A 25,847-nucleotide genomic window follows, 5' to 3' on the forward strand; every position below is an offset into this window, starting at 1 on the left:
AAGTTGGTACAAAACCAAAAGATCTCAAAACCTCCCAAAGATAGCACCATTCAACACTGTCAAACGCTTTACGTGCATCCAATGAGACTACAACACTATTACCCTCGTTGTCTGACGGCAGCTGCAAGTTCAGGAATAATCTACGTAAGTTTAACGCTGTAGACTTATTTGGCATAAAACCAGATTGATCAGGATGGACCAGATTCTGGACCACACTTGCCAAACGGTTAGCCACTACTTTCGCCAAAATCCTAACATCTGCTATCAGCAGCGAAATTGGCCTATAGGATTCTGCCAATTCTGGGTCCTTACCATCCTTTAAAATAACTACAACTGTCGCTTCTCTCATGGACGCCGGCAGCTCTCCCTCCCGTATCGCCTCATCAAAAACTATCTTTAATTTAGCCACTGAAATATCCAATAAATTCTTATATATCTCAACAGGGAGTCCATCAGCTCCAGGGGCCTTGTTGTTAGTCATTGACATGACAGCAAGTCTAATCTCCTCTTCCGTTATAGGTTCATCCAACCTCCTCCTATCGCAATCCCCAATCCTAGGAAGTTTCGCCTCACCCAAGAAGTTTACAATGTCCCCCAATGTAGCCCTCAACACAGATGAATACAACTGTTCATAAAAACTTCTAAACTTCTAAACTCACCCAAAATATCCACTACATCTGTTAACACAGTCCCTTCATCTGTCCTTAGTTTGTACACATACAATGATTCTTTCTGTGCCGCCATTACCACCGAGAGCAAGTTCCCTACTCTTTCTCCTTCCTCAAAAAACTGTAATTTCTGAAAAGCAGGCTGGGCAATGTACTACACGCGCTGGGCAATATACTACGTGGGCTGTGCAATATACTACGCGGGCTGGGCAATATACTACGCGGGCTGGGCAATATACTACGTGGGCTGGGCAATATACTATGCGGGCTGTGCAATATACTACGCAGGCTGGGCAATATACTACGCGAGCTGGGCAATATACTACGCGCGCTGGGCAATATACTATGCGGGCTGTGCAATATACTACGTGATTGGGCAATATACTATGTGGCTGGGCAATATACTACGTGATTGGGCAATATACTACGCGCGCTGGGCAATATACTATGCGGGCTGTGCAATATACTACGTGATTGGGCAATATACTACGTGACTGGGCAATATACTATGTGGCTGGGCAATATACTACGTGGCTGGGCAATATACTACGTAGCTGGGCAATATACTACTGGGCAATATACTACGTGGCTGGGCAATATACTATGTGGCTGGGCAATATAGTACGTGACTGTGCAATATAGTACGTGACTGGGCAATATACTACGTGACTGGGCAATATACTACGTGGCTGGGCAATATACTATGTGGCTGGGCAATATACTACGTGACTGGGCAATATACGTGGCTGGGCAATATTCTACGTGGGCTGTGCAATATACTATGTGGACATGCATATTCTAGAATACCCGATGCGTTAGAATCGGGCCACCATCTAGTGCAATTTATATATTCTTAGAGTGGCTCTCTTAGCTTGCACCTGTTCACGCTTGTCGTTTTCTGTTTGTAAGTGCCGGTCATTTTTCTGATACTTGTAGCTCACATCCTCTGACTGAGCGCTTCTGCCATCAGCCTAAGAAGTTTTTAAATAGAGCTTAATCCTACCTGTCCATATATTTGTAGGCTTTTAGCCCGATAGGTAAATCATTTAGGATTAGAGTCCCAACAGAGGGGTACGCCTTGTCACTGGCTGTTGGGCTCACAATAATTGGCCAATTTGCGTGCTAAGTACCTTCATTTTTTAAGACCTTTTCTACAGCACTAATGCGCTCCAGAGTGAATTCAAGAGACACCCAGTGCTCTCTAAGACGACAATCTACTGTATGCAGAAACCTCTTTCAAATGGCAATAAAAGAGGACCACGGTAACCAAAAAACGCATGGTCCACTAACAACCCCAAAGCGACCTTGGAGAACTGGTTGGACCCTTCAATAGTATCTTTAGATATGTCTTTGTGTACTATTTTGTAGTTCTTTACCATTAGTTATGAAAAAAACCCAACTATATATATAATATCACATATATAACAATCGCAGAAAAACGTCACCAAGTAAAATGTCACGCAGCAACTATGTGAATTAGAATAGATGTTTTTTAACCTTTATGTTGTTATACAATATGCATGGCATAAGACATGAAACATTAACTAGACCATGAAAGTGCAGAAAATGTCTGTCTCACCTGCTTCAAAACAATCCGGCAGGACTTGTTGCTATACAGCACAGGATTAATACAGATCTCAAGCGTCTCCCCCCTCTACACGCACCCTCTGTGATTAATGATATGTACCATTGTCAGTACAGATAGTAGATGACAGCCTCCAGACGTAATCTCTCCATGAGGTCCCAAAACTTTATGCTAATGTCTATTACTAGCTGCCAAGTAAGCTCTCCGTCTAAAACACATTTCTCCTCTTTGATGGTGTAATTGTTGGTGTGCTTGAGGCACCGAAGAGAACAGGCTTTTAGTGTTACTATACCTTTGGGTCTCGCAGAAACAGAGCCTTGAGAATGAGGGAGTGAACGTCACCGATCGGTGGGTAGTGCATTAGGAGACCCAGGCACGTCTGATAGTTGCTGGAGATTACTGGAAAAAGAAAAATACAGATATATTAAACTACAGTGTGAATTTCCCATGTATTTCCGGACTCCTGACAAGGGGAGACACTGAGACACGACCTATTGAGAATAAAAAGGACCAACACGTCAACACAACATTTTATCATATGCATATATGAGCGAGAGGTGGTTTTACCTCTTTTTGGGAGAGGAACCTCTTGTTTGATTGAGTTTTTTGTTGTAGTTTATTCCCATTTCTCTCACGTTTCTGACATGTAGGTTTTATGTTGGGTAAATTCTTGTGGGCTCTTTTGTAATTGGTTTAATAAACCTTGTTGAAAAATGTTCTATTATTTTTTTTTTAACTGCACCAACGGGATGTAGAAGGAAATACCGTTTGTATAGTTGGCATACACAAGACTGACTTTTTTTTACCTCTTTCTTTTCAGACAGATGGCAGATGTATTTCAAAAGGCTTCTCCGTAAAAGCCTACGGTTATCGTACAAGGTATGCAGATTCTTTCATTTAATTTCCAAAACATTTATAATGTAATGGCTGAAAGTTCTAGGAATGGAGGAATGAACTACACCTCCACCAAAGTTCACACGGGCATCACATTGGGCAATGGGCGTGCAAATCTGTTACTGCACAATGGAGCGATACAGCGCCGAGACAACAGCACAACACCAGGACAGTACATTGCATGTGTCCAATTTTAATGAACCTATATAAAAAAAACTATTTTATATACCCTATTAGGGAATCCTGAATCAAAGGGATTTGCCTGCCATATAAAGTGATATCAATTCACAACGATAAGAAATTACTCTATAATGGGACACCCATCGATGATTGAATTAAAAGATAATCTGGTAACAGGTTTTTGCTTTGCTATGTAATCTGAGAGCAGCACAATGTAGAGGCAGATACTCTGATTACAGTGATGTGTCACTTACAAAGCTGTAGTTATAGCTTCAATAAAATAAGTGTTTTATCAACAAGAAATTATCACTAGAGGACTAGCTGTCTTGTGCCATGTAGTCCTACTGCTTTGTGTAACTCTGCCCCACCACTGATTGGAAGCTTTCTGTGGGTGGGGTTATACAGAGCTCAGCATTCAGAGAACTGCCAGATCTGCATCAGACAAAACAGGAATTTATCAAAATGACAGCAAGCAACCCAGTAAGTGATATATCACTGGAATCAGGGTCTCTGCCCTACACCATACTGCTATCGGATTCCAGGGAAAGCCTAATATGACCAAACATATGTAAAAAAAAAAGATTTTATTACTTAATACATAAAACATACACATATAATAACAAGTGAATAACAGTACAGAGAAAGGAAGGATAACATAGCACTCTATATCTAAGGGCAGTAAAATGAGAGTAATCAGCATTACATTTCAATTATCACTTTTCAAGAGTACCTATAAACAATACCATTCATCCATACATATGACCCAAACAAAAAAGTAGCAAATACTGTATATCCCACATATGAAATATGTACAGTTCTAAATAATAGGGATAAATGTTCGGATGCCTCTGAGATATGGTAATCATAAGCCCTAAATAGTACAGACCCTAGTTGTAGCCACATATATTTGCCATGAATCAGTATTATAGTGCAAATATATATTACCTTGTGGTGCATTTCGCCATCACTTGTTCCTGGGGCATCATGGTCATACAGTAGTGTCCAAAATAATAGCAGTGTGTTCAATGTATGTACGGTAATTTTTAACTACTTTACAGAAAATAACAAAAATGAACATTGAGCTGTTCTAAAAGATAGCAGTGTCTGCATTTGTCTTCACAATCTCACAATATTTTTTGAAGATTTAGGATTTCTGTGAATAACTAACCTAATATTTAGTTGTAGAGTGGGGGAAATAAGTATTTGATCCCTTGCCCACTGACAAAGACATGAACAGTCTATAATTTTAATGGTAGGTTAATTCTAACATTCAGAGATAGAATATCAAAAATAAAATCCAGAAAATCACATTGTATAAATTATATAAATTTATTTGCATTTTTTGCAGTGAAAATTAATCTACCCTCAGAATTATAGACTCTTCACGTCAGTGGGCAAACATAAAATTAGCAAGGGATCAAATACTTATTTCTCCGACTGTATACACACAGTTTTTTAGAACTTCTTCACATCTATGAACATTGCATAGAGTTGACCAACTTCTGGCACCTGTCACCTGTTATTTCAGCCCAGGACGCTTGGACTACATCCCACAATTTTTTGCCATTTGTTGACTTTGCCTCAGGAATGGCATTTTTAATGTCACCTCACAAGTGTTCTATTGGATTAAGGTCCGGGGACTGGCCTGCCACTGCATAACCTCAATTTTGTGGGACTGGAACCAAGATTTTGCTTGTTTATTGGTGTGTTTATTGTCGTTGTCTTGTTGAAACCCACATTTCAAGGGCATATCCTCTTCAGCGTAAGGCAACATGACCTCTTCAAGTATTTTAATATATGCAAACTGGTCCATGATCCCTGGTATGGGGTAAATAAGTCCGGCACCATAGTAAGAGAACCATGACCATACCATGATGCTTGCACCACCATGCTTCACTGTCTTCAGAGTGTACTGTGGCTTGAATGCAGAGTTTGGGGGTCGTCTGACAAACTGTCTGACCCAAAAATAACAATTTTACTTCCACAAAATGTTTCTACATTTCTCTTTGCCCAGTTGATGTGTTCTTTGGCAAATTGTATCCGCTTCAGCACAAAAGTCTTTTTTTTAACAGTGGGACTTTGCGGGGGCTTCTTGCTAAGAGATTAGCTTCACGTCGGCGTCTTCTGTCACAGTTCTCACAGGTAACTTAAGACTGTCTGTGATCATCCTGGAGATGATCACTGGCTGAGCCTTTGCCGTTCTGGCTATTCTTCCATCCATTCGAATGGTAGTCTTCTGTTTTCTTCCGCATCTCTCTGGTTTGGCATCCATTTTAAAGCATTGTTGATCATTTTAGCTTGACAGCCTGTCATTGTCTGCACTTCTTTATAAGTTTTACCCTCTCCAATCAACTTTTTAATCAAAGTACACTATTTTTCTAAACAATGCCTCAAACAACCCATATTTCTCAGGTTCTCAAGGAAAAATGCACCTGTTTTCACAGAATGATTGACCTCACTAATTGAACTCCACACTGCTATTGTTTTGAACACCACATTTTTAATTATTCTAATACACGGACTCAAAAACCTGCAGATCATGAACGAGGAGTCCGTTGGTTTTCTTAGAATCTACTGCACCAACTGGTAAATTGTTTGACAGGTGGTAATATAATTTATACCAAAAACAGCGATTAATCTGGTTAGTCATATTTAACTGCTATCATTTTGAACAGTACGTACTTGGTTTTGTATTACATGCTGTTGATGACCACCATTATGTGATAACTGCTATTTTTCTGGCCTACTGGCTTGCTGACAACTTTGTAGTTTTTTTCTGAGTTTGCATGGCAAAAAACCTGGTGATAGAAGATTTCCTTTAAGGGTGTGTTTAGTTCTGTCTCCTCTTCTAAGTTTTCCCTACACAGTGGCACAGCCGACTACCTAGATTTTCAGGAAAATTCAGCTTGCCAGATTTGCTCAGAATCAGGTGAGGTTAAAAGGGTATTCCTAAGCTGGCTCTTGAGGAGCTCAGAGCTATGAAGTCTCCTTACTTCTTGTTTTCTAACATGGCAGGCTATCCTCCTTGAGTGACAGTTCTGGTGAGTAGACCTGTATTAGTAGAACTCTAAAGCTCAGCACAAGTTCTGCTGTAACACATTCAGCGATACATATAGAGATAACATCAGAAATAAGGAGACCTGCTCTGGACGCAGCTGATGGTGGGGGGCTAATTTTGAAAGATTTATAATAGCAGCTTGTCAGTAACTGAAACCGAGCAGTGAACAAAGCAGCAAACTACTGCATAGAAATCAAAGAGCTGGAGAGAGGCGAGTGGGATATTAGGATTTAACCAATCTCCAGTGACATAGAACTCAGCTCCCTTAAAGGGACACTGTCACCTGAATTTGGAGGGAACAATCTTCAGCCATGGAGGCGGGGTTTTTGAGTGTTTGAGTCACCCTTTCCTTACCTGCTGGCTGAATGCTGGCTGCAATATTGGATTGAAGTTCATTCTCTGTCCTCAGTAGTGCATGCCTGCGCAAGGCAAGATTGCTCTGTGCAGGCGTGCACTACTGAGGACAGAGAATGAACTTCAATCCAATATTGCAGCCAGCATGTAGCCAGCGGGTAAGGAAAGGGTGAATCAAACACCCCAAAACCCCGCCTCCATGGCTGAAAATTGTTCCCTCCAAATTCAGGTGACAGTGTCCCTTTAATAGAAACACCAATTATTATCTCTGGCCAACACTGTGTAATAAATTCAAATATTGGGAAGCTATAAACCCGCTCACAAAATTGTATTTGCAAATTGGAGACAGAATTAAATATACCACATTTTTCGCTTTGTAAGACGCCCTTTATTTCACCCAAATTTTTTGGGGAAATGTCTTACAAAGCGGATATACCGCTTACCGTTACCGTCTGGGATGAGGGGGTGTCTGCCGCTGCCCAGGGTGATGCTGGCTTCTCCGATGCTTCGGGGAGCTCTGCCGACATTTTGTGAAAGGCCAGAGCCCCCCGACAGTTCGTCCATGCTTTCCTGTGCGACGGACCCCGGGAAAATGGCCATAGGGAGGCGGCACATGCGTTGTTTGAGATCTCGGCACCAAGATCTCGGGAAATGGGATTTCAGAGCTGAGATCTCATCTCTTGAGATCTTGGTCGCAAGATCTCCATCTGCACATGCGCCGCCTCCCGGCTACAATTTTCCCAAAGTCCACCGCACAGGAAAGCATGGGCGAAATGCTGGGGGGATCTGGCCTTTAACAAAATGTTGGCAGAGCCCCCCGCAGCACCGGAGACACCCCTGCAGCATCGGGGACACCGTGCAGCACAGGAGCCCCCCTGCAGCACAGGACACCTGCACACCCCCTCATCTCAGCCTGCAGCAACGCTCCACTCCTGCCTCCTCAGCAGCGACCCTGGGACCACGCTTCACTGCAGCCACCACTCCCAGTAGCGTCTTACAAAGCGAAAAATACGGTAAACCTGAAAACAGAAGAGGTTTCAAACTTCTAAAAGAGATACACTTCATTTCTCCCTCAATTAAACACCAAGAATTAAACTACAAAATTTTATCTCAATGGTATAAAACTCCAGATTTTCTTAACAAAATTGATAAATCTTACTCGCCTAACTGCTGGAGATGCAATCTGTTACCTGGAGCACCCTCTCATATTTGGTATTACTGTTCTAAGATCGCATCCTTTTGGGTAACAATACATAGTCATATAGAAAAAGCTCGTAACATATCACCCCGTAGGAGATCCCAACTAGTCCTCCTTGACGTCCATCCTCAATATCAATATATTAGTACCTATACTATAATATTCCATCTCTTCAACAAGGCTACAATCCTCATTGCAAGATATTGGAAGGATACTGATCCCCCTTCCCTCTCAGAATGGATCAATGAATCCAATAGTAAATATTCATTTGAAAATATTTACTTGATTTACTTCAAACAAGAAAACCCCCGAGAAAGCTGGCAACAATGGTATCAATATCAAAACAAGATTAAGCTATAAACCATGGAATTAAACTGCCAAGTATGTTTATGCTACATATAGTTATACATGTTTTAGTATTTCCACTAAAGAAGAAAAATGGGCTAATTCTCAGCAGGACTACCCCTCTACCCTGCCCTCTCACCCCTCTAAGGCTACTTTCACACTAGCGTCGGAATCTCCCCGTCGCAATGCGTTGGGCAGAGATTCCGACGCTAACGTTTGACGCACTGCACAACGGGTGCAGCGGATGCATTTCTCCGGCGCATCCGCTGCCCCATTGTGAGGTGCGGGGAGGTAACGTTTTTTGCTCCCGGCGGTCCGCCACAACACAGCGCAACCGTCGCACGACGGTTGCGACGTGTGGCAAAGCGTCGCAATGCGTCGCTAATGTTAATCTATGGGGCAAAAACGCATCCTGCAAACAACTTTGCAGGATGTGTTTTTTGCCATAAACGACGCATTGCGACGTCTGGCAAAAAACGCCAGTGTGAAAGTAGCCTTACCCTCATTTGATATCCCCCTCTTTTTCTCTCTCTTCTGCTCCCAGTTCCCTTAAACTTTGTACCCCTTAAAGAAAATGAACGTTGCTTTTTCTTTGTATCTTTGCTGTTATACTGCTTATGCCAACATTCTCAAATAAAGAAATTATAAAAAAGAAAAAAATAAAGAAAACCAACTGTATACCATGAACGATAACAGCTCTCATTACAGGGTAATAATAATGACAGAAGTTAGAAAAAGCAAGTCGCTTGAAATCTTGCGTATTTTCATGCTGTCTAACAATTTAAAGCAATTTCTTAACTTGAGAATACCTCTTTTAAAAGGGAGTACAAATAAAAAGCGCCATACACATAGGTTTTTCTTACTACAAACAGGATATTTTTACGCAAGGAAAAAAGTGGCCGAGACTCTGCTGATCAGTCGTACATTAGATCATGAGAGGAAGTGAACACCCCGAAAAAATAATGATAGCTGACACTGGCAAATGTACTTTAGTTATACAAAATGACTGTAGAATTTCTATATAATAATAATTTTAGTTACATTGCACCAACATATTCCACAGCACGTTACCATTGAGATTATAAGCTTTTCATAAAATTACCAGCTGACAACAAATGATCAGAAGTGATCCAATAATAATCTTTATTTATATATCGCCAACATATTCTGCAGCGCTTTACAATTCAGAGGTTCACACACAACAGTCATAAGAAACAACGTTAAAGATAATACAATATTTAAAGCAACAATAATGATGACCCTGCTCATAACAGTTTACAATCTACAATGAGGTGAGGGGAGACACAATGTACAGGGGCTTATTTACACTGATGGTCCTGCCAGCCATTATGGAATAGGCGGTAGGTAAAGGCTGCATTATCTAGTCACCAGCCAATACTTGTGGTGCTTTTCGGAGCGATGGAGTTTGTTGATGGAGAATTATGTTCAGAGAAATAGTGAATGGACTATATATATATATATATATATATATATATAATATAATATAACGCTGGGAGCGTCACTCTGTCCGAAGCCTTTATAGACTGCGCAAGCGCAGGCGCAGTCTGGGCCTCACAGAGTGACGCTCCCAGGAGATCGCGGTATGCGTAAACACTGAACGCACACCGCGATCTCCAACAGAGAAGCAGGGACCGCCAGGAGGGTAAGTATGAGCTATATTCACCTGGCCCCGTTCCACCGCTGTGTGCCGCCATCTTCCCGGTCCTCGGCCTGTGACCTTCAGTTCAGAGGGCGCGATGACGCGCTTAATGCGCGCCGGCGCTGCCCTCTGACTGACCAGTCACAGCCAGAGGAGCCGGAAGATGGCGGCGCGCAGCGGTGGAACGGGGCCAGGTGAATATAGTAAGTGCTGGGGGGCCTGAGCTGGCGGCGATACCGGCACCTGACCCCCACAGCACGCCGGTGTCCCCGCCTGCTCAGGCCCCCCAGCACTCGGCGCCCAGCGACCATAGGTGAGTATGGTATTTTTTTTTTTTATATATTGCAGCAGCATACGGGGCATATACAATGGAGCATCTTATGGGGCCATCAACCATAATAGAGCAGTGTACGGGGGCATAGAATACCATGGAGCATCTTATGGGGCCATAAACCATAATGGAGCATCTTATGGGGCCATAAACCATAATGGAGCAGTGTACGGGGCATATAGTATGGAGCATCTTATGGGGGCCATAAACCTTTATGGAACAGCGTACGGGGCATACACTATGGAGCATTTTATGGGGGTCATAAACCATAATGGAGCAGTGTACGGGGGCATATACAATGGAGCATCTTATGGGGGCCATAAACCTTTATGGAACAGCGTACGGGGCATACACTATGGAGCATCTTATGGGGGCCATAAACCATAATGGAGCAGTGTACGGGGCATATACTATGGAGCATCTTATGGGGGCCATAAACCATAATGCAGCAGTGTACGGGGGCATATACCATGGAGCATGTTATGGGGGCCATAAACCTTTATGGAGCAGTGTACGAGGGCAAATACTATGGAGCATCTTATGGGGGCCATCAACCTTTATGGAGCAGTGTACGGGGCATATACTATGGAGCATTTTATGGGGGCCATAAACCTTTATGGAGCAGTGTATGGGGCATATGGATGGGAGCAGCAAATTAAAGAATGGTGGCACAGGATGGGAGCAGCACATGACAGAACGGGGGCACAGGATGGGAGCAGCACATGACAGAATAGGGCAGCACATGACAGAACGGGGGCGCAGGATGGGAGCAGCACATGTCAGAATGGGGGCGCAGGATGGGAGCAGCACATGACAGGATGGGGACGCAGGATGGGAGCAGCACATGACATGATGGGGACGCAGGATGGGTGCAGCACATGTCAGAATGGAGGCGCAGAATGGGAGCAGCACATGTCAGAATTGGGGCGCAGGATGGGAGCAGCACATGTCAGAATGGGGGCGCAGGATGGGAGCAGCACATGACAGGATGGGGACGCAGGATGGGAGCAGCACATGACAGGATGGGGACGCAGGATGGGTGCAGCACATGTCAGAATGGAGGCGCAGAATGGGAGCAGCACATGTCAGAATGGGGGCGCAGGATGGGAGCAGCACATGACAGGATGGAGACGCAGGATGGGAGCAGCACATGACAGGATGGGGGCGCAGGATGGAGCAGCACATACCAGGATGGAGACCATATACCAATATAAATGCTCGCCACCCGGGCGTAGAACGGGTTCAATAGCTAGTATATATATATATATATATATATATATATATATATATATACTGTATATATATATAAACTCAAAAAAAGGAAAAGCAGCACAAAATAATTGAAAAAAAGTGGACTTTAATGCCTGAACGGCGTGGCAACGTTTCGGATGTGTTATCCTTTGTCAAGCCTTGGCTTGACAAAGGATAACACATCCGAAACGTTGCCACGCCGTTCAGGCATTAAAGTCCACTTTTTTTCAATTATTTTGTGCTGCTTTTCCTTTTTTTGAGTTTATTACTTTTTGACCATTGGATTGCTGGTCGGAAGAGCTCTGCATGCCTTGTAAGGTAGTAATTTGATGCTGTTCCAATTTTTTTCACTTTATAACTTTATATATATATATATATACATATATATATATATATATATATATATATATATATATATATATATATATATACACACACAGGCTTGGACTGGCCCACAGGGTAACAGGGGAATCCCCTGGTGGGCCCTTGTGGATCTGGGCCCCCAACCCCACTGTATGGGCAGTACTTTGAATAATTCACTTGATTCACTCTGTACAGAAAAAAGCAGCATCTCATCATTCATTAGCGACGCTACCCAGTTTATTATTATAGGTAAATTTGTGAACGAAGGTAGTATAATATTTGCATGCAGGTGAAAAGTGGGCCCCCCAAAGTCAATGTTATTGGTAGGGAACGTGATAGGCCGCCCTAAACAGATGTGTTTTTAGGGAGTGCCTAAATCTCTGTTTAGTCCCAATTTTCTGGGGTAGAGTAGATGTATGCAGATGGGAAATGCTTAACAAAAATTAACATCACTGTCTAAAGGTCCCCATGTAAGAAAATAATGTGGCCTAGTACACTGATTTTGGCCAGATTAGTTGACTATATAACATGTTAGAGGCCTCTCGACTCTCCCTTGAGAGATGTTGGGGTAGCAGAGATAAGGATAGAGCATTTTGAATTTCCACGCCTGATTTTTTTGTTCTTTTCGGACCTACACTATAAGCTGCTTCCTGAAAAGTCTTGCAGAACATTGCTCGCCTTTCAACCCATTAAAAACACATACATGCTAGTCAGAACCGGGCATACATGTGTATTTGGGGGTGGGGATGAGGATGAAGAGGATAGCTGATGTCCAACAAGCAGGAGTAGCTTTTATATTGAAAATGACACTTTTTTTGTAAAGGCTTCAATGGCAGAAGAAACTGAAGCAGGTTCAGACTGGTCTACAGGGGAACAGGTGAATCCTCCAGAGGACCCGTGTGCAGGAGTAAGACTCTTACATAGTGGCTTATTTAGTTTATTATCATTATGTAGAAGCAAAGGTGAATTTGTGAAAGAGGATGATATAATATTTGCATCTAGCTGAACAGTAGGCCCTTGCCACTCAAGCCGACTGACTGCACAGCATTAAAGTTGCATACATCCAAACTATGTTTGTGACGTACTTTTCAGAGTCTTAAAGAGGTTGTCCACTACTTTATCATTGATGACAGGACCGACACCCGGCACCCCCACCAATCAGCTGTTCTCGGTGTTGTCCATCAACCGGAAATGCTCAAATGTGGAGCTGCGCCATCTTCTAATAGTGGCCATGGCTTGGTACTGCACATCCGCCAACTATGCAAATTAATAGGAGGTGGATGTGCAGTAACCGTCCGCAGCCACTATAAGAAGACTCAGCAGCTCCGAGACCGGCTAATCAGTGGGGGTGCCAGGTGTTGGACCGATCAGACATTGATGACCACTTCTGAGGATAGGTCATCAATGATAAAGTAGTGGACAACCTCTAACTTTTCAGCAGATGTCTGTGCGATATTATCGCACAAGCACATAACTATGTCGGGGAGAGAAGGGACCAGCTCTCTCACACAACACACTGCATCCTCTATCACCAGTCATCTAGTTTACTAGACATCGAACAATTGCATTCTGAGCCAGACTCCCCACAATCGCACAGTTTTACTGCTGCACTTGACATGGTAAACCTACACTAAAAACAAACACAACCTGACAGTGCTGGAAAGACTGTTTCATGGTAATTTAATTCCTGAATGACAAAACACAATACCTGTGCCTAATATGCGACTTTTCTCTTTCAGTACTGCTTTTTGTTTTCCTCTATTCTTTTTTCCACTTCCAAAATCAGAGATTTTATAAGGGCAATTACTAAACACATCATTCAAAGCAGGTCTATGAATGCAGCATTTTTTTTTCTCCAATCGAAATGCAAGCAATCCATCTGCTGTGGCTGTCAAAGCAAAGCCTATTAATGATGCTTGTTTAGTATACCATATTGACTGCCTGCAACAATACTATCTGCCAGTGCACTGCAAACAAGTTTCCCTTAGCGCTTATTCTTTTAAAGCTGAACAAAAGTTTTTGAATGTAACATCAAATAATATGATGGATGGAATCCATGTGTCCGCAGATTACCTCCTCTGGCACCATAGAATCGGGGGTGGCTTGTAGCAATCCCTGCCAGAAAGGCTGCAAGATGTAAGTTGCACAACACGGTCATTTTACAATACACTTTTAACCCCTGATGCTCCAATTATGCAAAACACCATAGCCATGCAGAACTCAGGGGGATAATAAAATAAAATTCCAGCAGAATTCTGGTGCCCAGGAAGTGGTTGTTTGCAAAGGATATGGAGCGTCAGAAAGAGGCGAAATTATCTGAACCGGGATGGATTTGCTGGACTACATCGGATTCGGTGGACTATGTCGGACTTGCGTGGGTTTTTCTTAATTTTTTAATAAAGTGATGAACCAAGAGAAATTGTGGGGGACAGCTTATTCCAATAAAGTATTTTTGTGTGTCTTTTCTCATTACTGCTGGGTTAGTAATGGGGGTGACTGATAGGCACCTCTCCATTACTAGCACCAGGGCTTGATCTCAGTGGTGTTTTTGGATACTTCACAGCTGATATCAACACCAAGCCCCATTACCCCAATTTCCAAAGCACCAGGGCATCAGGAAGAGCCAAGGCAAAAAGCCAGAATTGGAGCATCTAATGTGATGCTCCACTTTTGGGGCGGATGTAGGGTGGTATTTTTAGGCTGAGAATGACGCAATAACCGTGAACCTTCCCAGCCTCGGCTGTCTGTGTCAACTTTAGCTTGTTACCAAAAACAGGAGGGGGACCCCACATTATTTCTTTCTTAATTATTTATTTATTAGGTTAATAGAAAGCTGTACAATAGGCTGCACATGCAAGGCACAAATTATATATCTGACAGATATCCATCTATTATTTTTGAATTTCTTTAACACATAAGACTCTCTAATTTCTTGAATGCATTTCATTCCGGTACGTGTCACACGGACGGCTGTTATGATCTGGTGGTTTAGGAGCAACATGGGACGAGCTCTGAAGGAAGTGGTACCTGTACTGACCGCAGTCCCTAAGCTCAACACAACACTTGAAGTAGCCGTGAGATGCTCCTGACACTCCCTAGGCACCTCGTCACAGCCTGAGAACTAACTACCCCTAAAGATAGAAACAGGAAAACTATCTTGCCTCAGAGAAAATCCCCAAAGGATAGATAGCCCTCCACAAGTAATGACTGTGAGTGGAGAGGGAAAAGACATACACAGAATGAAACCAGGATGAGCACAGGAGGCCAGTCTAGCTAGATAGATAGGACAGGATGGAATACTGTGCGGTCAGTATAAAACACTACAAAAAATCCACACAGAGTTTACAAAAATCTCCACACCTGACTAAAGGTGTGGAGGGTAAATCTGCTTCCCAGAGCTTCCAGCTACACAGAATTAATTCATACTGACAAGCTGGACAAACATAGAAAGCACAGAACGGATAAGTCCACAACCTGGACAGAAAAGAGCAAGCAAGGACTTAGCTTTGCTGAACTGGTCAGGATAACAGGGAAATCCAAAGAGATGTGAATCCAACCAGGAACCATTGACAAGTGGCACTGGCTAAAGAGAGAGCCAGGCATAAATAGCCGAGCAGAAAGACAATCAGTGGAAGCAGCTGCAGACTGCTAAATCCAAGGAGCAGCCATACCACTTAAAACCAACGGAGGGAGCCCAAGAGCAGAACTCACAAAAGTGCCACTTACAACCACCGGAGGGAGCCCAAGAGCGGAATTCACAACAGACGGCACACGGATGTCATCCATGTGCTGTAAGTAGCTACACAGACCCTTTGACTAGTATTGGCCCTTGTCATCTGTGCTGCTGGGAAAAAATGGACATGTCTCCGTGTGATTCAAAAGGACATGTGAAGATCGCCATAGGTACGTGTGGGTGTCTCCGGTACATGTGAAAACAGGCTGCACATACTGGTGACAAGGACATGTTTAGGGGGCCTGAGGCTGTTAACTTTGAGTCAAGAGACTAGAAGCCATTCGATACTTGGAGTGGGAAAGATGTATGAAACCAGCCTAACATACATCATACTGTGCTTGTGTTACCGAATTGCCATCAAAGAGCATTTTTCAATTGTTGCGTGGCCTACAATAACATTTTGTGAGTGCTGTAATTGACGTAGAAGCTTGTCACAGGACCCCCAACACTAGCCTAATGTCCAATGGTCAGCCCTTCACTGCATGTGACCAAATAAAAATAAAGCAATATTGGGAAAAAGAACGGTTGCTGGATTTAAATAAACTATAACCAACAAATTTAACCCATTATAATATGTTATATACGTCCGAAATGACCACATATATCAGCATATGCAAGTTAGCATCAAGCAATATGTATTGTGGAGCATTACAAATACAAATCACATCCTTTAAAAGGTATTGCCACTTCTAATCAAACAATTTTCTTGTAGCATCACTTTTAATTTGATTTAAAGCTAATTGCTTAAACAAGTGAAGACATGACTGAAGTAAATAATGAAGTAAATAATAAGGAAAATCTTGTAAACCTCATAGGTTAACTAAAAATGATGCCTCATTCTCCAAGCAAAGAAACCATTAACTTGCTTCACAGCAAAAAAAAAAAGGGAATTACTAAAAAGTAATACATATATATATATATATATATATATATATATATATATATATACACACACTAGATGGTATCCCGATTCTAATGCATCGGGTATTCTAGAATATGCATGTCCACGTAGTATATTGCCCAGCCACGTAGTATATTGCCCAGCCTCGTAGTATATTGCCCAGCCACGTAGTATATTGCCCAACCACGTAGTATATTGCCCAGTCACGTAGTATATTGCCCAGCCACGTAGTATATTGCCCAACCATGTAGTATATTGCCCAGTGCCGTAGTATATTGCCCAACCACGTAGTATATTGCCCAGCCACGTAGTATATTGCCCAGTCACGTAGTATATTGCCCAGTCACGTAGTATATTGCCCAGTCACGTAGTATATTGCCCAACCACGTAGTATATTGCCCAACCACGTAGTATATTGCCCAGCCACGTAGTATATTGCCCAGTCACGTAGTATATTGCCCAGTCACGTAGTATATTGCCCAGTCGCGTAGTATATTGCCCAGCCACGTAGTATATTGCCCAACCACGTAGTATATTGCCCAACCACGTAGTATATTGCCCAGCCACGTAGTATATTGCCCAGTGATGTAGTATATTGCCCAGCAACGTAGTATATTGCCCAACCACGTATATTGTCCAGCCACGTAGTATATTGCAGTCACGCAATATATTGCCCAGCCACGTAGTATATTGCCCAGTGACGTAGTATATTGTCCAGCCACGTAGTATATTGCCCAGTCACGTAGTATATTGCCCAGTCACGTAGTATATTGCCCAGTCGCGTAGTATATTGCCCAGCCACGTAGTATATTGCCCAACCACGTAGTATATTGCCCAACCACGTAGTATATTGCCCAGCCACGTAGTATATTGCCCAGTGATGTAGTATATTGCCCAGCAACGTAGTATATTGCCCAACCACGTATATTGTCCAGCCACGTAGTATATTGCAGTCACGCAATATATTGCCCAGCCACGTAGTATATTGCCCAGTGACGTAGTATATTGTCCAGCCACGTAGTATATTGCCCAGTCACGCAGTTTATTGCCCAGTTACGCAGTATATTGCACAGCGATGTAGTATACAGCACAGAGCCATGTAGTATATTGGCCAGTCACGTAGTATATTGCCCAGTGATGTAGTATACAGCAAAGAGCCACGTAGTATATTGGCCAGTCACGTAGTATATTGCCCAGCTACGTAGTATATTGCCCAGCCAGGTTTATCAAAGTTTAAAAAATAAAAAATAAACATATACTCACCTTTCCGAGGGCCCCTTATAGTCCACGGCAGCTTCCGGTCCCAGGGTTGGTATGAGCGCAGGACCTGTGATGACGTCGCGGTCACATGACCGTGACGTCATGGCAGGTCTTCCTAGCGCAGGCCCTGTAATGATGTCGTGGTCACATGACCGTGACGTCATGGCAGGTCCTTTTGCGCAGGCGCGCAGGGCCTGTGATGACGTCGCGGTCACATGACCGTGACATCATGGCAGGTCCTTCTCCCATACCATCTTTGCCACCGGACCCTGCAACGGAAGATGGTGGCCGGCGCGAGCGACTACGGAGGGTGAGTATAGCAGGTTTTTTTTTTATTATTATTATTTTTAACATTACATTTTTTACTATTGATGCCGCATAGGCAGTGTCAATACTAAAAAGTTGGGAACACACAGGGTTAATAGCGGCGGTAACGGAGTGCGTTACCCGCAGCATAACGCGGTCCATTACCACCGGCATTAACCCTGTGTTAGCGGTGACCGGAGGGGAGTATGCGGGCGACAGGCACTGACTGCGGGGAGTGAGGAGCGGACATTTTCCTCCGGACTGTGCCCGTCGCTGATTGGTCGCGGCAGCCATGACAGGCAGCTGGCGAGACCAATCAGCGAATGAATAACTGTGACAGACAGACAGACGGAAGTGACCCTTAGACAATTATATAGTAGATATATATGTATATATATATATATATATACACACATGGATATGTATCTCCATATTCATACCATAGACAATTATATATGTATATATATATATATATATATATACAGTGGGGCAAAAAAGTATTTAGTCAGTCAGCAATAGTGCAAGTTCCACCACTTAAAAAGATGAGAGGCGTCTGTAATTTACATCATAGGTAGACCTCAACTATGGGAGACAAACTGAGAAAAAAAAATCCAGAAAATCACATTGTCTGTTTTTTTAACATTTTATTTGCATATTATGGTGGAAAATAAGTATTTGGTCAGAAACAAACAATCAAGATTTCTGGCTCTCACAGACCTGTAACTTCTTCTTTAAGAGTCTCCTCTTTCCTCCACTCATTACCTGTAGTAATGGCACCTGTTTAAACTTGTTATCAGTATAAAAAGACACCTGTGCACACCCTCAAACAGTCTGACTCCAAACTCCACTATGGTGAAGACCAAAGAGCTGTCAAAGGACACCAGAAACAAAATTGTAGCCCTGCACCAGGCTGGGAAGACTGAATCTGCAATAGCCAACCAGCTTGGAGTGAAGAAATCAACAGTGGGAGCAATAATTAGAAAATGGAAGACATACAAGACCACTGATAATCTCCCTCGATCTGGGGCTCCACGCAAAATCCCACCCCGTGGGGTCAGAATGATCACAAGAACGGTGAGCAAAAATCCCAGAACCACGCGGGGGGACCTAGTGAATGAACTGCAGAGAGCTGGGACCAATGTAACAAGGCCTACCATAAGTAACACACTACGGCACCATGGACTCAGATCCTGCAGTGCCAGACGTGTCCCACTGCTTAAGCCAGTACAAGTCCGGGCCCGTCTGAAGTTTGCTAGAGAGCATTTGGATGATCCAGAGGAGTTTTGGGAGAATGTCCTATGGTCTGATGAAACCAAACTGGAACTGTTTGGTAGAAACACAACTTGTCGTGTTTGGAGGAAAAAGAATACTGAGTTGCATCCATCAAACACCATACCTACTGTAAAGCATGGTGGTGGAAACATCATGCTTTGGGGCTGTTTCTCCGCAAAGGGGCCAGGACGACTGATCCGGGTACATGAAAGAATGAATGAGGCCATGTATCGTGAGATTTTGAGTGCAAACCTCCTTCCGTCAGCAAGGGCATTGAAGATGAAACGTGGCTGGGTCTTTCAACATGACAATGATCCAAAGCACACTGCCAGGGCAACGAAGGAGTGGCTTCGTAAGAAGCATTTCAAGGTCCTGGAGTGGCCTAGCCAGTCTCCAGATCTCAACCCTATAGAAAACCTTTGGAGGGAGTTGAAAGTCCGTGTTGCCAAGCGAAAAGCCAAAAACATCACTGCTCTAGAGGAGATCTGCATGGAGGAATGGGCCAACATACCAACAACAGTGTGTGGCAACCTTGTGAAGACATACAGAAAACGTTTGACCTCTGTCATTGCCAACAAAGGATATATTACAAAGTATTGAGATGAAATTTTGTTTCTGACCAAATACTTATTTTCCACCATAATATGCAAATAAATTGTTAAAAAAACAGACAATGTGATTTTCTGGATTTTTTTTTCTCAGTTTGTCTCCCATAGTTGAGGTCTACCTATGATGCAAATTACAGACGCCTCTCATCTTTTTAAGTGGTGGAACTTGCACTATTGCTGACTGACTAAATACTTTTTTGCCCCACTGTATATATATATATATATACAGTATATATATATATATATATATATATATATATATATATATATATATATATATATATATGTATATTTCTATATATATACATACAGCTCTGGCAAAAATTAAGAGACCCCTGTAACATTTTCAGTTTGAGAAATGGTCGAAATAATAGAAAATGCATTGCTTGCAGACCTCAAATAATGCAAAAAAAAAAAAAAGTTCATGATCATTTAGAAACAACAATACTAATGTTTTAACTCATGAAGAGATCAGAAATCAATATTTTGTGGAATAACCATGATGTTTAATCACAGCTTTCATGCGTCTTGGCATGCTTTCCACCAGTCTTTCATACTGCTTTTGGGTGACCTTATGCCACTGCTGGTACAAAAATGTAAGCAGTTCTTCTTTGATGTCTTGTGACTATCCATCTTCCTCTTGATTACATTCCAGAGGTTTTCAATGGGGTTCAGGTCTGGAGATGGGCTGGCAATGACAGGGATTTCATGTGGTGGTCCTTCATCCACACATTGATTAACCTAGCTGTGTGGCATGGCGCATTGTCCTGCTGGAAAAAACAGTCCTCAGAGTTGGGGGACATTGCCTGAGAACATGGAATCAACTGTTTTTTCAGGATAACCTTGTATGTGGCTTGGTTCATACGTCTTTCGCAAACATTAACCTGCCCAATTCCAGCCTTGCTGAAGCATCCCCCAGATCATCACCGATCCTCCACCAATTGTCATAGTGGGTGCAAAACACTGTGGCTTGTACGCCTCTCCAGGTCTCTGTCTAACCATTAGACGACCATGTGTTGGGCAAAGCTCAAAATTAGACTCGGCAGAGAAGAGTACCTAACTCCAGTCCACTATGGTTCAATCCTTATGGTCTTTGGCAAACATCAGCCTAGCTCTCCTTTGCTTCTCATTGATGAAAGGCTTTTTTCTAGCAGCTTTACATGACTTGAGTCCTGCCTCTAGGAGCTGGTTACGAACTGTTCTTGCCATGCTCTTCACCCAAGCTGCCATTTGCCATTCCTTTTATAAGTCACTTGATGTCATCCTGCGGTTGCTGAGTGATATTCGAATAGGATGACGGTCATCCCGGTCAGCGGGGAGTCGTTTTCGCCCTCTGCTAGTCTGTAGCTTTGTTGTCCCCTATGTCTGCTGCTTGACCTTGTTGTAATGGACTGCGGTCTTAGAAATTTTAAGGATGGAGGCAACATGACGCTCACTGTGTCCCTCTGCTAGTAAAGCCAGAATTGAGCCCGTCTTTTCCTCACTCAAGACTTTTCAACTCCTTTGGCATGGTTGAAAGTTATTTTTTCATTCCTATTACTTTTGGGATATTACTAGCACTAGTTTTGCCATCCAGCTTTTCCTATTGCAAAAGGATTGTGAACACCACAGCAGGGTTTTTTTTTTATACTTTCTTTCGTTAAATAAGATTTGGTTGAGGTGATCACCTCATCAGAAGCACATTAAGTAGAATGAGGTGTAATCTGGTTGGAATTTAACTGACACTGGAATGGAATGGCTGTCAGACATGTAGAGAAGGTAATTTTTATAAAACTGTGCAGTGGTCTCTCAATTTTTGCCAGAGCTGTATATATATACATACATATATGTATATACATATATATATGTGTGTGTGTTATAGCTATTATTATTGCTATGAATATTGTAAACTGGCGTTAGATAATCTGCACAAAATACTTAAAGCTTAATGAATAAAAAGGTCCAGCGCTTGTATAAATGTGTTAGTCAATGCTCAATTTCACCTCTGATTTTATATAATGCACTGTCTCTTAATTACTTTCTCACTTTATATTTGATCCTTGTAATTGATTCTCTTCAACATTAATCCTTACTTGGATTCCCTGTGTTATCTCTGGAGAAATGCAGCAAAACTTAAAGAAATATTTTTTAATAATATTTTAGGGGGAAAAAAATCATAACTTTAAAGTATAAATTTTTTTTTATATAAAAATACATTTTAGAAATTGTAGCTCTAACTCAACAGGTTTGAAATTTATGTTTGGGCCAGAGCTCTACGACAAGAGACTCAGAGGGGAAAAGACCGGTATGAAAAACAAGACTTAGTTGCTAGAATAGGGCTGCCAGGATAATGGGGTTAAAGTAGAAAAGGGGGAGTCAATAAATTAATGAATTTGGCGCATCTTCCACTAGTGCCAATCTTGATGACTTGGGGCCATGTTTTCAAAAATAGTCTGATATAAATCTTTTATCATGGGACCCTATTATTATTATTATTATTATTTATTGTTATAGCGCCATTTATTCCATGGCGCTTTACATGTGAGGAGGGGTATACATAATGAAAACAAGTACAATAATCTTAAATACAAGTCATAACTGGTACAGGAGGAATGAGGACCCTGCCCGCGAGGGCTCACAATCTACAAGGGATGGGTGAGAATACAGTAGGTGAGGGTAGAGATGGTCATGCAGCGGTTTGGTCGATCGGTGGTAGCTGCAGGTTGTAGGCTTGTCTGAAGAGGTGGGTCTTCAGGTTCTTTTTGAAGGTTTCGATGGTAGGCGAGAGTCTGATGTGTTGTGGTAGAGGGTTCCAGAGTAGGGGTGATACGCGAGAGAAATCTTGTATACGATTGTGGGAAGAGGAGATAAGAGGGGAGTAGAGTAGGAGATCTTGTGAGGATCGGAGGTTGCGGGTAGGTAAGTACCGGGAGACGAGGTCACAGATGTATGGAGGAGACAGGTTGTGGATGGCTTTGTACGTCATGGTTAGGGTTTTGTAGTGGAGTCTCTGGGCAATGGGGAGCCAGTGAAGGGATTGACAGAGGGGAGAGGCCGGGGAATAGCGGGGGGACAGGTGGATTAGTCGGGCAGCAGAGTTTAGAATAGATTGGAGGGGTGCGAGAGTGTTAGCGGGGAGGCCACAGAGCAGGGGGTTGCAGTAGTCAAGGCGAGAGATGATGAGGGCATGGACTAGGGTTTTTGCAGATTCATGGTTGAGGAATGAACGGATTCGTGAAATATTTTTGAGTTGCAGTCGGCAGGAAGTGGAAAGGGCTTGGATATGTGGTTTGAAGGAGAGATCAGCGTCAAGGATTACCCCGAGGCAGCGAGCTTGTGGGACTGGGGAGAGTGGGCAGCCATTTACTGTAATTGATAGGTTCGTTGGGGGGGTCGCGTGAGATGGGGGACCCTAGAAAATAGATGTGACAATCTTGCTAATCTGTGCATGATAGTATATTCATGTATTAATGTCGTAAATATGGCTTTTTTATACAGTGGCATGTAAAAGTTTGGGCACCCCTGGTCAAAATTACTGTAATTGTGAACAATTAAGCAAGTTGAAGATTAAATGATCTCAGATACCTGAAGTTAAAAATGACACATTTCTTTTGTATTTTAGGCAAAAAAAATATTTTTTTTATCTTTTACATTTTAAAAATGACAAAAAAGAAAATGAGCCGAATTGGGCACCCTGCATGGTGCACTGCCTTTTGAAAGTATCAAAGCTTGGGAGAGGCACCGCCCTTTTTGTATCTGTAGGTTTCCTGTTCCTTAAGGGCGGATCCCCTCTCTCATAGTGCTGTCATGGGAGTCCGAATAAAGTGTCGGTTTATACGGTTCACTAAGGTCAATTTAGTTTTAATTTAGTATCCCAATAAATGTGAGAATATCTATATTTTCTTTGAACATGCATAATTCCCATTTGTTATGATAACACCCTTGTTTTCTGTGCTATTGGGACAGTATAGCTACAGCAGAGCATTGGGTGAAAACTGAATGGCCTCAGAGACAGAGTTTGGCATCTGGCGATAAGAATGTCATCCATGATCCTGTAGTGGATAGGAAGGACATTGTCTTTCCTCCCTTACACATAAAACTTGGATGGATGAAGCAGTTCGTCAAAGCTCTCAATCACAGTGGAGAATGCTTTAACTATATATGTTCAACTTTCCCTGGTCTTGGTGAAGAGAAGAAAAAGGCTGGAATATTTGATGGACCTCAAATAAGAACACTTATGAGAGACCCAAATTTTATCACATCAATGAATGAGACAGAAGAAAGAGCTTGGAATGTATTTTGTAATGAGGTGCAGAATTTTCTTGGGAATAAGAAAGCAGACAACTATGAAGAGATTGTGGAAGAGCTACTAATGAGTCTGCGAAATCTTGGATGTAGAATGAGTATCAAGATTCACTATTTACACAGCAATTTGGACTTTTTTCCAGAGAACCTTGGGGATGTGAGCGAGGAACAAGGGGAGCGTTTTCATCAGGACATTAAAACAATGGAAGAACGGTATCAAGACCGGTGGGACTCACATATGATGCCTGACTATTGCTGGAGCTTGATGAGAGACAACTCAGAAGCTGTCCATCACAGATCAGCCAAGAAAAGAAAGTTCAAATAACTGCCATTTGTCATTCATCTGTGTGCCATATATATCTGTTTTTATATTTTGTAGTTTAATTTTGTAAGTATATTTGATTTGCTGTACATAGACTTTGTAATCTTTGTAATTCCTTGATTAAAAATATGCAAAATGTAGTACCGAAAATAATGTGTTTTTATCATAAAAGATTAGGAGTAATTTTCATCAAAAATTGAAAATAACTCGAAATCCTGATGTGATAGCCAAAAACGGAGTTCATATTCGCAATCAGCAGCCAAAATTGTCTTAAAATAGGTTTTAAAACCTTTTGCCAGAAAAATTGCGTTGACCAGTGTTATCATTCAAGTTAATCTCTACCTTTTTTTTTTACATTTTTGTAACATACAGTACAGTGCAACTGTTTTAGTTAAGTGTGGGAAAAATGCTGAAAAGTAAAAATAAATGAAAAAACAAGCATTAATAGTTTATTTTTTATCAATTCAAATGCAAATTAAATGAACAAAAGAGAAATGTAAATCAAAGCAATATTTGGTGTGTCGGTCTTTTGTCTTCAAAACAGCATCAATTCTAGGTACACTTGCACACAGTTTTTTGAAGAAACTTGTCTAGAAGGTTGTTCCAAACATCTTAGAGAACAAACCCCAGATCTACTGTGGATGTAAACTTGTACAAATCCTTCTGCATCTTCATGTCATCCATGACAGACTCAATGATATAGGGATCAGGGTTCTGTGGGGCCATATCATCACTTCCAAGACTCCTTGTTATTCTTTACACTGAAGATGGTTCTTAATATCATAAGCTATATGTTTGAGGTCGCTGTGCTGTTGCGGAATAAATTTGGAACTAATTACCGTATATACTCGAGTATAAGCCGACCCGAGTATAAGCCGACCCCCCTAATTTTGCCACAAAAAACTGGGAAAACCTATTGACTCGAGTATAAGCCTAGGGTGGAAATGCAGCATTTACCGGTGAATTTCAAAAATAAAAATAGATCATTATTGCCCCATAGCTGTGCCATATAGTGCTCTGCACCGTTCATTATTTTCCCATAGCTGTGCCATATAGTGCTCTGCACCGTTCATATTTCCTCATAGCTCTGCCATATAGTGCTCTGCACCGTTCATATTGCCCCATATCTGTGCCCTGTATGCTCTGCACCGTTCATACTGCCCCATATAGTGCTCTGCACCGTTCATACTGCCCCCATATCTGTGCCCCATATAGTGCTCTGCACCGTTCATACTGCCCCATATAGTGCTCTGCACCGTTCATACTGCCCCCAT

The 25,847-nt window shown here is 42.2% G+C and overlaps 1 protein-coding gene across 5 annotated transcripts in view; it reads right to left on the bottom strand.

Annotated features, from left to right (window-relative positions):
- Positions 1–25,847, bottom strand: part of TBC1D5 (TBC1 domain family member 5) — an 811,132-nt gene that overhangs the window by 183,788 nt on the left and 601,497 nt on the right. For all 5 annotated transcript variants that reach the window (XM_069729958.1, XM_069729963.1, XM_069729960.1 and 2 more), the window contains one exon: positions 2,546–2,652. In XM_069729958.1, the coding sequence (XP_069586059.1) occupies positions 2,546–2,652 (107 nt within the window). The remainder of the gene's footprint in view (positions 1–2,545; positions 2,653–25,847) is intronic.

The sequence above is a fragment of the Ranitomeya imitator genome, chromosome 6, assembly GCF_032444005.1.
Source record: "Ranitomeya imitator isolate aRanImi1 chromosome 6, aRanImi1.pri, whole genome shotgun sequence".
NCBI classification, from domain to species: domain Eukaryota; kingdom Metazoa; phylum Chordata; class Amphibia; order Anura; family Dendrobatidae; genus Ranitomeya; species Ranitomeya imitator.